The 16466-nt window shown below is 34.7% G+C and overlaps 1 protein-coding gene across 1 annotated transcript in view; it reads right to left on the minus strand.

The window, feature by feature from the left end:
• Positions 1-16466, minus strand: part of DNAH8 (dynein axonemal heavy chain 8) — a 138688-nt gene that overhangs the window by 109609 nt on the left and 12613 nt on the right. Inside the window, exons 10-21 of the mRNA XM_075089890.1 lie at positions 16216-16292; positions 15653-15752; positions 13368-13487; positions 12211-12346; positions 11030-11217; positions 10045-10125; positions 7790-7906; positions 6463-6582; positions 5533-5674; positions 4319-4428; positions 3286-3392; positions 1771-1831 (exon numbers count right to left, since the gene is read on the minus strand). Of these exons, the coding sequence (XP_074945991.1) occupies positions 1771-1831; positions 3286-3392; positions 4319-4428; positions 5533-5674; positions 6463-6582; positions 7790-7906; positions 10045-10125; positions 11030-11217; positions 12211-12346; positions 13368-13487; positions 15653-15752; positions 16216-16292 (1359 nt within the window). The remainder of the gene's footprint in view (positions 1-1770; positions 1832-3285; positions 3393-4318; positions 4429-5532; positions 5675-6462; positions 6583-7789; positions 7907-10044; positions 10126-11029; positions 11218-12210; positions 12347-13367; positions 13488-15652; positions 15753-16215; positions 16293-16466) is intronic.

Below are 16466 nucleotides of genomic sequence, written 5' to 3' on the forward strand. Positions count from 1 at the left end.
GGAAACAATCTACTATGCAAGTCAGAAGAGGACGAGAACTCATATTCAATTACCAGAGTACATGATAAAAAGAACTGGAATGAAAACAAGGATTCTTGATCTGAATCAAGAACAACTAGCAAACACAATAGGGTCAAAACACAGGCTCTGGTCTGCCATCACCCACACTGTAAATGCCAGTATGCTCCCTTGGCCTAGTTTGGGATGATGCAAAAAAAGCACTCTCCCAGAAAAAATTTCAGGCAGTTTGCCACATAAACCATGACAGGGGCTGTCCCTAACACACAGGTTGAATGTAAACTCCTGGATTCAGGAAGAAAAGCATTTACTGCTGTAGATTCACACCATTTCAGGTCAGCACACTTTGAGGTCAAAGAACAGCCTCTGGTCTGTTTTATTTAGCAGTACACAAACAGCCATAAAGTCCCGAACCCAAAAACTTTTCAAACTGTAGTGGCAGTAATAATGTGACTTTGTCCTGTTCTTGTTTGAAAATAGTTCCATGTAGGATAAGGTGGAGTAAAGGCACACATCAGTTTCTCCAAAATACTGAGCAGAAAGAAAGAACCTTCCTGAGAGTGATCCAGGAAAGAATAGAAAAACAGCATTTCTTGTTAAACTTCAGAAGAAAGAATTCTCTTGGGATATGCTCAATGCTCAAATATAGTCCTTAGAACATCATCTTATAGCTTTAATTATTTTGAAATTATGAAATCATCCAGAGTGTTTAGAACTGGGATATAAATTACTTAAAAGTGACTCTGATGTTTTATAAATCGATTTCACAGATTGAGCAGCTGTATGCATAAAAGCAAGGATCTTGCAAAATCCTATTAGCATTAGCAAAGTGGTAATTTATCCTGGATCAACCAAGCATTTCAGAGGACTTGAAAAAGGATAGATGTACTTCCCTTTGCAGTGGGTGGAGCTTGGGCTTTATGCTTACACAAATATCCACAAGGTAAAAAATCTACACTTTGACAGACCTTATCTATCCCATGTACAACAAACACCAATATAAACACAGGTTCAAAATCAAGGGAATATCACCTTAGAAAATAACTTTTCTTTCATTACAATCTCATTAATATAAAACTTTCTAGAAGACAATGGCTAATATTAAGTTACCTTCTCATATATAAAATAAAATACCATACATATTGCTGACAGAGTTATCTTACTCTATAAAAGTAAACAAATGCATTTATCAGTTTTTTGCAATCCAGCTGCCTTTTTGTTCTCCACACACAGGAATCTACAGCTCTTTTCTTGGTTTTGAATATTTTCATTTTTGCTCAGTGTTCCTCCTTCTGGTCATCTTACATCCTACTGAGATGACTAAAGCCAAACTGAGCAAATGTCATGTTCATTATTTTTAGTCGACAAAGGATTTAAATCACAGAAGGAACAAAACAGTTAAAATAAAAAAACAAACATGAAAAATCTACTCCAGCAATGCAACTGCTACACATGAAGGAGAACCATAATCATTCTCCAAAGAACACTGATGAACAGATTGCAAGGTAATTGCTGAAACACAGAAGAACAATAAAAGGCCAAGTTGTGCAAGTACCACTAAGAGAGAAACCAGGAACTCTGGGACTGTGAGCACATTTCATCATTGCTCTCAGCACACCAAAAGGCCTGAGCAGCTGTTCTTTGGAATGGATGCTGGTTCAGTAGACGTCTGCCCACACCCTGTGCTTGGGCAAATGCAGAGATAGCTATAAAAGACTGTATTTTACCTTCCCTATATAACACATAACTTACCACATTGGGAATAGCAAGGTGCACCTCTGCTTTTAGAAAAGAAGGTACCTCTTCAGATTTGCTTGGACAAACAGAAAATTCTGTTCTCCCAAATGCAGTTTTGCTGAAAATAATTTTGAAACATGTCAGAAATACTTCACCATGAAACCTCCCCCAAATTATCTTAGAAATATAATTTCAAGCTACCTTTTCTGGTCAAACCCTCATGGAGAATTTTCACATTAAGTTATGAACTACTTGACAAAATTTACAGAAGCTTCGTGTTTAAAGGGTAGAGATAGTAGCCAGAGCTCATCAGTCAGAGAAAGGTTACCTTGGATCTAGCCATTGCATTCAGAATTTTTTATCCAGAATATTTTCTGATTCTGGATATTAATGACCCAATTTAAGAATGATGGAACTCTGCCAGTGCTTTGAGTAAGGCATAAAGTTATACTGCCCATTTCATGCAAAAACCTATCAAGAGTAGAAGTTACCTTGTTACATCTTAAATAAATATTGAACAGAACAGAAAAATGAGTTTCAAAGATGACAAGCTAGTGCAAAATTATAAATACATGACCTAACCCACTCAAAACTAAAATTAAAAACAAAGTGCAAAGTACAATTTCTAAATGTTCTGGCATGACACAGTGACCAAGTGAGGGAAGATTCAATGATACAATACCATAGACAAATGTAGAGGACACACCCAAATAAATTCCCGTTCACTTCAATAAGATCACGATTTCAATATATTTTCTACGAAAGAAGTCCTCATAAAAAGAAAAATCTCAAGATTCAACACATATTAATGACAAAACACCAACAACCTTACCTGCTTAAAATAAATTATCTTAATAGAATTTTAAGCAGGCTTTTCAATATACAATATATTACACTGAAGCAATTCTGCCTCTGAACTGTATGCCTGTTCGAGCACAGCAGAATCTATAGAAATTGTACTGAATATAGGAGAATGATAAAGTTCTATGGATATTGCCATTATCATATAGAACTCATAAAGAGTGCACAGATAACCTTTAACCCATGGGAAACAATTCTGAGTCCATAGCCATGCTTGCAGAAATATTCTGAAATGAGATGAACATATGGGCATGCTGCCATGTATGACTTAGAATGGTCATTTAAGCTCTAGTCGTTTGTGTTGGACAATAAATTGTACTAACAGCGTCTTGAAAGAAATGCATGGGAATAAAAACAATAGGGTGCAGGCAGAGGAGAAACAATAGCAGAAATAAACTTCATTTTCTGCACAAAACAAAGTGCGTATAGCTATAACAACATAAAGAATTAAAGCATAGAAGTGTGGGCCCAAAGCATCACTGCAACAAAAAGTGAATGCTCTCCAACTTTTGCTTGATCTAAAAGGACCAACAGGTCTGGAACTGTTTCACTAATGATACATGTGCATGCATCATTACACATGTGAATGTATATTTGTATTATTATATTAACACAGAAATAACTTTGTTGTGATAGTACTATTGAAGGAATCTTTCATCTGCAACTTACTTTGAAACAAATATTCTCTTTTTAAGGCTATCCAAAGACAGTCGGGTGGCTTTCTGGAGGCTGTCTAGCAGCTGGTGACTGAAACAGGCAACCATCTCTTTAGATTTCTGTAACAAATAAAACACACATTTTTTAGTGTTGTATTCAGACAGGAACCTGAATATTATTTCAAAAGGTTTTAAGTCAAACACATTAGTTCTTGTCTGAAGGAATTTATGCTTTAAGCTACATGAGAAACACATGGGGAGAAGTTGGGGGAAAACCAGCTTCTAAGTAAGTAAATCAGTAAAAGTTGCATGAAAAAGAGAATATAGCATCTGAGAAAACTCAATTTGTCTTATTCAGAGACACAATACTGAGATCTGGCTGAAATCTCATACTCCTTCAGAAAAGCTCTCCATATTAAAAAACAAACACCATGAATTATCCAAGAATATTGGTGCATATGTACCCTTTTCAAATAAGAGACAAATGCAGTGAAGTCTGACTGTACTGTGTTAAAAACAAAAATACAGCAACATGACATGATCACTAGCACAAAACAACAGACTGCAACCTTGTAACATTACTGCATTTGTGCTTGCAAGTTTGTGAGGCTTTTTTTCTACTTCCACTTCCCTTCTCTGGTGAATATGAAGAGATTGTATTCTTCAAGGAAAAAGTACAAAGGAAGGTGATCTTTCTTGGTGTGGTTGGAAGAGGAGAATAGAAAGGATACATGTTTATGCCCATCCGAGAAGCAAAGCCTATGTTACATCTTGGGCACAATATTCTCTCCAAACTTTTACACTTACCACTCACACATATTGAGAATTTGTTTAGTAAAGGTGATAACTGAAATAGCAAGGAATATACTTTTGAAAGCTAAAATACATCTTAAACTCACTTTGTAGGGAAGCTATTTCATCATTTTTACATGACTTTTCATATTGTCTATGTGATGTCTTTCTGTAACACAGATATCCAGCTACCAAACTCAAAACACTGTTTACTAATCTGGTCAGTCTGAAAAAAAACCCTTATCACAAAATACCTTTTTAAACTCATCTTCTTTATCACTGCCCTTGGTATTATCACCATGAAGAGCTACAGAAGTATTCTTTTCTCTCTCCTCTTCATTATTTCCAAACACTATATGTTTTTCTTTCACTGTAAATTTAAAAAATACATTTTCTTTTGTTAACAGAACATTGTGTTCTACTTTGAAGCATGCCATCCCTGCTCTTTACAGGCAAAGCAATATTGCTTTTTATTTTAGTAGTACCTGGATCAGCTAATTGATTTTATTTCACACCATTTTTTTCACACCAGGAAGCTGATTAAGAGTCCAGTCTATAAGCTTCAGCCCAACAAACACCATGCACTATAAATATGTTATTATAGATAGGTAGGCAGACATAGATATATGAGAGGGAAATGGCCCAAAAAAAGCCCAAACCCCAAATCAATATAAACAATTTAACAAAATACAGAGAAGTATCCTTTCATCAGGATGTTCTGGTTGCATCATATTGAACGACGTGGTCTATTGACTCTGACCATGCCTCTATACCTGGAGGAAACTGAACCCAGAAGGAAAAAATCCTGCGTAAGAAAAGGAGCTCCATTACCGATTAAGCCTGAAAATACATTTTTCCTTAAAACAGAGTATTTTCCTCCAGCTATAAACTATTTCTCCTACAATGGTACAGAACCTCCTAAACTCTAACACACCCTGGTGCAGTGGGAACCAGCCATACTAATCAGCTGTGAGCCTTGTACATTAGCAGTTGATAGTCAATTAACTGTACTAATTTAAAGCGGCCAGCCAGTGAAGCACTGGTGTTTGACATACAATTCTACTGTAGCTAAAAAGTCACAAAGAGAGGGACAGTACCAAATATCTGACACAGCTGAGAAGAGAGGAACACTGTATTTCACTTATGGAGGAAAAAAAAAAAGTTATGAGAGACTAAGAGAAATGAAACCATAACATTCTTCCTCTAGAGAAAAATCCCTTGGTAATCTAAACAGAAGGACAGAGTTTAATTCTAGAAACTCCACCAATACTGAATTACCTCTGTATTTCACAGGCTAGTGGTTTAGTTTAACAGTAGAAAATGAAGGGAGAACTGTGACACAGATGAAACTGTAGAGGGAGGGAGAAGTCTGAAGGAAATAAGCTAAAACAATTCAATTTTGATAGTACAAGCTAAATCTACAAAACTAGGGACAGAAATTTGTATTTAAATAATCAAAATTATCTACCTGGCAATAAATGTTTTTCTGAGGTTTTCTTAGAATATTTAATTTCATAATTCTTTTCAAATACTGATATTAGTTCTTGAACAGCATCTTCAATGTGCATGCTTTTGCGGTTCAATAACTCAGCACATTCTTTAGTGTAAGTCTGTTAAATAAAAATATCAATGAATTATCATAGTATCACTGATTATCTTACCACTGTTCCTCTCCATGGAGAGCCAAAACATTTGCCTGAATATTGCATTCTTTAGCCTGAGACGATTTCAATGAAATGGCAACATTTTTAAAAGAAAACTGAGAAACCAAACCCAAAATCTTTATTCAACATTATAAAAATCTTTTGTTGTATTATCACTATATTTGTAATGATTTTTTTAAAATTTCCACTTTTGAAATACAATGGAATCTTTAAGGACCAGAAGAAAATTCTGAATATTTAAGGGAGGTCACAGTCTGAATCTGAAATTACTCAAATGCTCTTTCAACTGTTCTTAACAACCTTATTTACTTGCATTAATTAACTAACTAAATACATTTTTATCCTAATTTGGAATCACGAAAACTTTCAAATTCTCAAATATACTTATTGAAAGTACTTTTTGCCTTCTCCTTTAAAAAAACTCATTGGAAAAAATAGGGGAGAAAAAAAAAGGCTGCATATGTCTGGGTAACTTCTTACAAAAAATTAAAGTCTCACCTCATTGTGAAGCAGTTAAATAAATAAAAATATCTATGAAATACTACAGCTTAAGCATCTCAAATACCTAAGAACCAATTTACCTTCATATAAAATATTTTAACAAGAATATTGTCATTAAAAAAATCCTGATTTTTACAGTGGAATAATTCTTTTCCAGTTTGATATTAATTTACTAAGGCATTGTTTCTAACATACACAGGAATTCAAGTTTGAAGATGTAAAGTGGCACATACCTCATTGTAGGTCAACATACTCTCTACTTTGATAGCACCATCTACTGGTAAGACAATTAAAAGAGTATTTGATATTTCTTCTAATATTAAATCAATCCGCACATCACTTAAATCTTTTACCTAAAAAGAGAACATTGTATTAATACTTACATAGAATATGTTATGCTTTAAAGATAAATTTTGGAGAGTTCTAACAGGTACAAAATGTTTTACAAAAAAATAAAAATTGTATCTCTCTACCCAGTGAAAATGCAAGAAACCTTACATAGTAGAAAAATTCTCTAAGAAAGTGAATCATAAGAGAAAAACCCCTGGGGTAAAAGCACGAACACAGAAGACCTCCAGATGAGCGAAGCAGAGAAAAAGGAAGCGCAGCGATGCCTCATGAGTTATGGTGACTTAGGGGATATTTACAGTGTCTAAATATAGTCACACAACCTTCATATTTAAGGAAAATAGAGTGTATCTACAAAAGACATCGTTATTTCAGATATACTCAGGCTCAGAGAACTGTTAATTTCTTACACAGCCAACCTTTTTTGCAGCTTTGGCTTTCAGCAGCAAACAGAGCACTCGATCATAATTATGTTTTTCTGCCATAGAGAAAAAGTAGTTGATATACTCATCAGTGACTAAAAAACTCCTACCACAGGAGGCACAATTTATGACATTGGTAGGAGAGAGCATTGCCATACTGTTCAACTGTTACGCCAGATGGATGATCTAACTATCAAGGTAAAGTCTTGAGAAGAAAAAGAACGAATACAGGTCCTCAAGCATGTTAATGGAATCAAAAGAATTCAGAAATTATGTGGCAAACACTAAGAGAAGAAAAAAGCAGACTCAGCATGCAGAGAACTGTGAGGGAAAAGCATGTTCCCCTTCATTATTTTATGGACTGCACAAAGAGGAAACAGTTTCACAGCATGCCTGCTACAAACACAGTTAATGCTAAAATGTTCTTCACTGGACAGTGTTTACATGGAGGTATTTTCTGTGCAGCTGCATTCATGGACAAGCACTCAAAGAGACGCAGAGGTTGACTGTGAAAATCGGAGTGGTAGTCACAGAATCTGAGGACAACAAGTGGAAATACCTGCTGCTGCAAGAACGGAAGCAAAGATCAAACATTTGAGGGCAATAATAGGAGAGAATCATTGAATATAACATTCTTCAAAAAAGAACATACTTGAAATATATAAAAATTTTGTTTGCTTATTAAAGTGGTACAAAAATAAAGTACAGATTAATTTGCAATATGAAGAGCAGTGTACTGGAAATAACTTCTCTAAACTGTCATTCATTCATATAGTGATCAAGTGTATACCTTTTTCAAAAACTGTTTAAATATACACAGAACTTGATCAGCTTCTTGAAAGAAATTTTCCAGTGTCACAGATGACCAAGTCAACATGCTAAGTCCTTGCCTCAACACAGCTTCCATCTAAGCATAAAAATATAATTTCATAGATTAAAAAAAACATAATTTAAAACAAATGCCACTATTATTAGAATCACTAATGTTACTGATGAAAGAAAGAGTTCTGTCTAAGTTTTACAAGGAAGGTTACAAGTTTTTGAGGAAAAGAGCAAATAAATTTATGCAATATTGGCAAAAAGGACGGTAGTGCATACTATAGCCTCTGTCCACAACTATCAAGTGTACACACTCAACAAAATCTTCCCCCTCTTGTTCTCCTGGATGGTGTCTTTTAGTGGTTCCCAGTACTTCCTGAAATTAAAATCAAGTCCACTATTGATCTTATCATTTGTCCTTTAACATATATCTTGACCACCCTGAACAGCATAATTACTTGTCTTTCAACCTCATGTATCCATCTCATGACATTTTTCAATCGTCCCTTTTTGAATCACGCTGATCCTCTCCAAATTTTATTATATCCTCAATGCTAATTTTAAAAATCCTCTCTTCCCTACTCTTTCCCTTAGTGAATTCTTGGTTCTTCATGTTCTGTTTCATCTGGATTTGTCACCAGCAAGACACTCAGCATATAGCTGAAATCAGCTTGTTTCCCTCTCACTGTATGATCCTTCCTTCAAGGTCCCTCCATTGCAGACCCTGGACCTTCAAAGAAGATGGGACTCTGAGGAAAACGATATCTAATACTATGACCAGGCTAGGAAAATCAACCTGTCCAGACTCTCACAGAGCTCCTCTGAAATTTTTGCCTAGCACTCCAAAACTTCTCAATGATTTCCCAGTATACAGCCATGACAATTTAAAATTTTGCCATCCCCATCATCCTTGAAGTGACAGAAATTTAATTTTGCTTAATTGCTGAGAAACTTTGAACTGATTCCACTCGTATTTAATTTTAAATAGCCATCTATTGTATCTGCTCTTTCTTCTTAACATTTACCAAGTCACCACCTGGATGCACTTCACCTACTCTCTTCATCCTAATGCTTCTTTTTCTATGTCTATATCACATTTAAAGCAATGAATTCAGCTTGAATAGCCACACAGCTATTTGCAAATACAGCCATTACTATCACCTTAATATATATGTTTTTGAGGAATATGTTTAAGTCCACAATGTGGGGATGGGACTGTTACTGGTAACCAACACAGCCAATCTAGAAAGAGTTTAAGGCTCTGCATAAGTTGCTGTCAAATTATGGTACCAACGTAGCCATAGGTTAGACTTGCTCATTCCATCTTTAGATTTGTGCTTTCCTCTCTTCTTCCTACACACTGAAGACTTCTCTCCCTTCTTCAAAAAACATTTTCATGATCTGTTGTTTGTACAATACTCATCCTTCCCTTTTGCCAGTTGTCTCCTCTAAAATACAGAGGTTTAGGATTCCCTCTACAATATAATCATATTTACAGTAGTATCACTGAAGTGGAGATTAGCATCACTTTATCTTTTGTCTTTCATTATTTAACTCTTAAGAGCAAGGACAAGGTTTTTGTTTCTCGCACTTTGGCACATGCCAACTACATAGTTACACAAACTTATGTAAAATCTGCAATCTTCTGATATTATTTACAATCAAAAAGCGAGGAGTTACTTAGAACAAACACATACATGCCCTTGCAAGTGTCTGGCAAAACAATATGGCTTGTAGGATAGACATTCTGCATCTCCAGTAAAACTGTACCTTTAGTGTAGTATTTAACCTTTCTACATCACTGAAGAGACTTACTCAATTCACAAGGCTAATATTTCTCTCCAGGCAAAGACAAGGATCATGACATTTAATATTTCAGCTAAATGAAAAAGCAAAACTTCCCACGAAAACCTCTAAAACCGAAATAAGTTATAATTTACTTCCATGTCAAAGCCAGAGATTTGTGTAGATACATAGACCCACAGAATCCGTATTTGTCGTTCTACTGGGTTTACATCTCTCAGGCAAAGATTATTCTACTCTAATACATGTTATTTGAGCCCTGTATAAGGGATGCAAAGAGCAAATTTTTGGTCTTAAAGGTTTTAGTAAAATTCTTTAAGTTCACAACATGCAGATCCATCTAAATATTTTAAAATTATAAACTATTATTGAGTTATTCTAACTTCTTCTGAAGTATACTGAAGTGCATTTAATAACACCAACCTTTTTCATTTTTGGTGCCATTAGATTTACAAAAATCATTGGTGTTTCTTGACACAAATCTTCATAACATTGGAGAAGACCCTGTTGATTATTAGAAAGGGTAGGATCAAGAAGAATATTTTAAGTGCTTTCTTTCCTGAAGCAAACAACATGTTATAAAATCAAATCATTAGAAAAAATATGGAGAGAAGTAAAAGACTACATCTGAAAACAAGTGTGGAATTTTACGCAGATGTTACGTAGCTATGTACAATGTAACAAAATCATATCATGCTAGGTGAGGAAGAATGGAAGTGGCTTTTATGCAACACATTCCTAGTCTTTATGCACAAAGCCAAAGTATGATCTTTCTCTAGAGCTAAAGACAGCTTGAGCTTTAGTGACTGTAACTTGCAATGCCCTCTTGAAACTGAGTATCACTTTAGATAATTAAAATCACATATAAGCTCAGTTTTAATATACCCTTTTGTCTCGTGCCTTACACACAAGACTGGTATGGTGCACCTCCTGCTGACGATAAAAGCTTCTCTAAATGCTAAAACAATAGCAAATACTGCAAGGAGTATGAGAAATCTGACTTCTCTTGGAGGTAACCTGCAAAATTCTTGATGTTTCTGTGGCTCACCATATCTTCCAATCCAGAAAAAATCCAATCTTTGCTTCTCAAAAACTCTGAAACTGCATTTTACTGATTTTTAGAGAGTGAAGACATTTTGGATAGCTCCAATTATTTCACCACCAGGATATATTTAACATGCCACAGGGTATGAGAAATACATATGCTTATATTTAAGTATATACTAGCCCACACAGCAGTTAGTGGAGTTTTTTCAAATGAGATCATCTATATCCACCTGTGCATTCCACAGATTTAAACTACCTCATACCCAGCTTTAATTTTTATTAACCATAGTAAAATTTCTATGGTTAATCAGATGTTCTTTTTTATTTTGTAAACAGCAATCATTATAATTTTTAAGTTTACCTCTAAACGCAACTTGTTTGACTTCAGCTTATTTTCTCTTTTTACTATCTTTTTTGCTTCCTCTGGTACTTCCAGACCCAGCTTGATCATACATTTGGTCTCTCGGACAATCTCTGGAATTTGTGGGTCAAAATTAACCAGGAACTTCCCAGTTTTAGGATGACGCACAAATATTGTGTTTTGTAAGGCTGTAAAGACATTTTTGTGTCAGTTTCTAAGACAATTGTTCTGTTACATAAATTATGATGGAACACAGATTTCTAATATTACTATATAGTGATTAAATATGTATGGTTACTTGTGAAATAGCTTCATGTTTCCATTAAAGAAGATATAGACTCATTCAGTTAAAGAAAATACACAAAATAGAAAATTACTTTCACCATATTAGCATTCTGCTATACAACCTTTCTCTTCATAAGCTAAGAAAGCATCAGATCCAGTCATTTGTGCAATATTTTTTCTTACTTCCAGTTAGAAAAATATCAAATTCATGTTCTAAGGACACTTATATGAGGTGCTCAGCATCTTACAAGGAATTTGTTAACCCAGAGGATGAATGCATACATAGGGATATTGCAAAAACCCAAACCAAAATAAAAGCCCAAACAGCAACTCAAAAACCTGTTGACTGTGTGATGACAAGATTTTATTCTTGTAGATCTACTCCTAGTTTAGAAGCCCACAGAATGCCTACAATTTACACAAAATATCTACCAAAAAATTTGTTTTAAACTTCAACACTTGTTTGATCTTAAAATGATAAAGCTTGATTATCAAAAATTACTTTTCTAGGCATAAAGTAGTATTTGTCCTGAGAGGGACTGGGGTAATACAAATCTAGAAATTGTTATAGTAGAAAGAAACCAGGATGAATTATTAAATGGTATACGTAAAGAATTTGAGTAAAAAAAATGAACACCTGTGTGCCTTCCGTTTGTTTCACTACTGTTTCCAGTCATCTGTTAAACAGCATAACAAATCTGCAATCTTGTGCATCAAAACCAAGTTTCAAGGTCAGTAAGGGACAAAGATTTGTATTACTGGGCCTGCTTATTGAATCATGATTATTCTGCATATTTTAAGGGTAAATGAGGCTTAAAAATTATCTGATTTGATTTGTGTCAACTTAGCATTCACTAAAAGTTTAAAAAAAGCCAATCACATATTTAGTTACTTACAGTATTGTAATTGTGAAATTTCCTTCATCCATGCATTATGATAGACTACTTCAAATTCCACCAATACATAGGCAATTCTGTTGTATAATTGAATAACTGCTTTACCTTCTGGACTTGCCAAGATATTTGACTCCTTCTATTGAAACACAGCACATTCAAATTAAAACCATATCAAAAGAAAATCATACTATTTGGGTTTTTTTCTATTTAACTATTGACTATATATTACATAAGTTAATATTACAAATTATACTTACGGAGTTCTTATGTATAAAGTATTGATGATTCAATTTTATAGGGCAATGAAGTCAGTAAGCACTTGTAAGTAATAAATAGTAGTTATTTAACGCATGTAAGAGCAATTACTTTATTATATTATGATAAACACCTGTAATTCTCAGTAAAAAGGATGCTCAGTTCTACTCAAAATTGAACAGTAACAAAAAATTGATTTTTTAAAAAATCTCCTTTTTTAATCAGTATTGATATTTATGTCCTGTTTCTTCGGAGCAGATTTAGGTGATCATTATTCCTATCTGAGGGAAACAGGAAAGTGAAAACCTCTGTCACACAGAAGTTAACTTCGCAAGAGACCTGTACTGCTGTGTGGGTCCTTATAATGAACTTGCTTGCTTCTTTAGTGGTACCAGAACACACACAGCAATTTCAGGATGTCAGGCAGTTCACAGTTATGCCTTCAGCTACTCCTAGCAGCTGCTTGGTAGAGAGACATGATTCTCCATAGAGGACCCTATGGTGCTAGAAGAACAGAATAGGTGGGTACTCAGTTAAAATACAGGACGAGAGTCTTATGTACAAACCCTATTCTGCTCCATTACAAAAAGAAGAAAAACACCACTGGATGGAACGGCAAAGTATTTCTCTGGGCAATATGTAGACAGACATATTAACAATTCAGTGTGTATTTCCAGCTTGGGGTACTAATTCAGTGGTAAATCAAAGAAACACTATGTCTCGGATCTAAAACAGTGGTTACTGCAGAGCCTTTTTTTAACTAGACATTCATATACAAATGAACAGGTTGCCTAGCATATGAGAAGTGACATCATCATAGTCAGAAACATTACGGTCACCCTACAGAAGTAGGACAGTTCACTGTTACACAAAACACCTAATTTTTCCTCACATCAGCTTACATGGAAATAATTAATTGGTTCATTTATCCTCCTGAATAGCTGTCTCGCCCAGAGTATCCTTCCTGCAACAGGTGGCATGTTTCGAGCAAGGGGAGGGTCATCTTTCTGAATTTCATAAAGCTGTGATAAGAACAATATCATTAAACACATGGATTAAAAAAAATCTGTTGAAATGTTAAACTGTTCTTCCTCTGATACCACAATTTCTTCCTCCTCCCAAAGAGACTAAATTTCTGTGGAGTCACACAACAGTGCATTGAGAGAAAAATGTATTGCTTCCCCCACTTGCTGCTCTCCTGAGATGCACACGTTGATATTGCTGTCAGTACGCCTCCTGTCTTCATTATGTCATACTGCTTCTTAGCTCTGCTTACTTATGACAGAACCCTGAGTACACCAAAAGGCATTGCAAACCTAGGAGCTGAGCAGCCAGTATTCCAGGCCAAGCCTGACAGATGCAGCTGTGTAACTTTAGAGCCACCTGCTGTGACAGCAAGCTGCGTAAGTAAGTGTTGTGAGAACTCTTCTTGGGGCTTTTCTTTCTTTGCTTGGGAACTGCCCTCAGGGAAGGCCTAAGCTAGATTGTTAACTCAGGGGTTTTAGTTGAATAGAAATTTCAACATTGCTCTTCAGACATATACACCTAACTAACAGCTAACATTTCAGGAGTTGGCCTCGATGATTCTTGTGGGTCGCTTCCAACTCAGGATAATCTATGATATATACTTTCCTTTCTACTAACTTCTCATCAATATGCATGTAGACACTCCTGGGTGTGCAGCCCATGCTTTTACCTGTGCCCAAGCTGAGAAAAAAAGGGGCCCTGCTCACCAAATAGCTGCACTAGAGTCAAGAAAATTTTGGCCTAAAATTATCAATACCAAATCTGCACTGGCAAATTATTCAAACACTTTAGGACCAGTATTGCAGTGGCAGCAACTTTTATTAGAAATAACTTGCTTGGTAAAATTAAAAGCAGTCCAATAATATCTAATAAATAGAATTAGCCAGTATATTGGCAACATACTCTTCAACAGAAAAAAGAGGAATAGATATTCCTCCCAAATATCCACCCAGTGTTAGGCATGCAGACTCATGCTGTGATAACACAAACAGCTGTACTGCTTAAGCAGACACCACTCTTCACTTACTGGCATGTCTTCTTATCGCTATACTGTCTCCTGCACAGTGCCAACAAAAGAAACCCAAGTAGCTTCATGATGAACTTAAAAGGGAAGCTGACATGGATCAAACCCTCTCAGAAAATGCACCTATTATTTTGGCTGGGGAAAAGTAGCCAGGGGTATGGTCAGTGATTTCTCAAGCAGGCAGTGCTGCTGAAAATACGTTCATCAAATTAAGCCAGTAATTAGAGGTTTGGGAAGTGTTATCTACAGTTAGTAGGTAGGAAAAGGACACTGTAAAGAGTGGTTCAGAGCAGCTATGCTAGGCTACAGTTTTAAGTCACTATTTGAAGGAATCATTTTCTATTAAGTCCAGAATTTACAGATAATTTGGCTCCTCATGTAAACATGTTGTCATTCATCTGACAAAATGTAAAAATCTATTTAAAAAAATAATATTTGCATCGGTCTGGTTTTCCGGGTTCCGTTTATACTCATGGAAGAAAAATGGCCATTTCAAGGGAATTATTTGAATCTTTGGGTTAACATTTAAAATAGATCGGATGAACTGACTCTAGAATAGTTGTTTGGATGTATGGATATCTAGTATGGATATCTAGCTCGAATACAGAAGTTTATTTTGCACTCATATAAAGTCAGGTAAGATGAAATCCTCTCTAAATATTTAAAGTCAAGTGACAATTCTCTTTTACGCTACAGACAGAGTACACTACACAAATAATGGAAAATTACTTTATAATGAACATAAATGCAATTTACTGACATTTTATATCTACTTTATAGTATCACAACATTAGACAATAGCCATGTATAAATGCAAATTAACTATAGAGGCCTCATATAGTAAAATACCCCCAAAAGGTATATGCAAGTGATAAACATGATTTTTTTTCTTTAATTGATGAAGGAATAACAGAAAATATTTAAAAAGTAAAATTGTGATGACACTGTTGCAAACAAGAGCACATATATCTTATTTGCCTACATACTTGTGTCTGTTTTCTCTAACAGGGAAATAGAAGTATGGTAAATTGAGCAGTCAGTTAGTGAAATAGGCAGAATAAATAAAAATTATTTATATAAAATATTTGCTTTTATTTTAATATGATGCTTAAAATTCATTGCAAAGAAATAAAATACCTTTTTAATAGCTTCAAGTTCTGCTACATAATGTTGAAGAATACAAACAACTGTATGTACTGTTTCTTCTTGAAGGCATGGCATTCTAAGATTTTGAAACCTGTATTAAAAATGAGTACCCAAAATTATATTTCTCAAACACAAATAATGTTTTTCTTTTTATTTCGGGGTACATGAACATTACATAAAAGGAGAGAGGCATAAATCCAGGAAATGCTTCTGGATCTGGGAATTTTTTTGCTTTGAGCAACTTTAGGCAAGCTGAAAAGTTCTGCCCTGCTAGGATTTTTTTGTTGTTGTTATTGCTGTTGTGTGTTTTAAGATTTTTCTTTTAGTATCCTCTTGTATATATGAAATACACTAATGAAATTAAGAAACAGGAGCATATATTGATTCCTGTAAGAAAGATAAAATACATCTTTTATGATAATTACATGATTCAGAACACCAATAATGAAAAATTCTTGATTAGACCCTTTGTTGTAAATTAGGTATTTTATTTAAATTGTGCTAATTAATAATTTGAAGTTACTGTAAAATATTTTTAAAATAATTTCCAATACCTTTGAAGTAACTGAAGTGCATGCTGTGAAGACAGAATCCTCCCAAAACAGGTACGCATAAATGTCTGTATCTGTATCTAAAGAATAAATAATTTAGTATAGTTTTTCTAGCCATATAATAGTATTTTAAGTAACAATCTGAAACTGGTACTGCTTAAAGCACAAAGCAGCAGCCATCACCAGCCTAAGCTTAATATAATCAATAAATAGCTAGTATCAGTCAAGTAATCTCTTAAAATGCCAGACAATTT

This window comes from Phalacrocorax aristotelis, chromosome 3, assembly GCF_949628215.1.
Source record: "Phalacrocorax aristotelis chromosome 3, bGulAri2.1, whole genome shotgun sequence".
Classification (NCBI taxonomy): domain Eukaryota; kingdom Metazoa; phylum Chordata; class Aves; order Suliformes; family Phalacrocoracidae; genus Phalacrocorax; species Phalacrocorax aristotelis.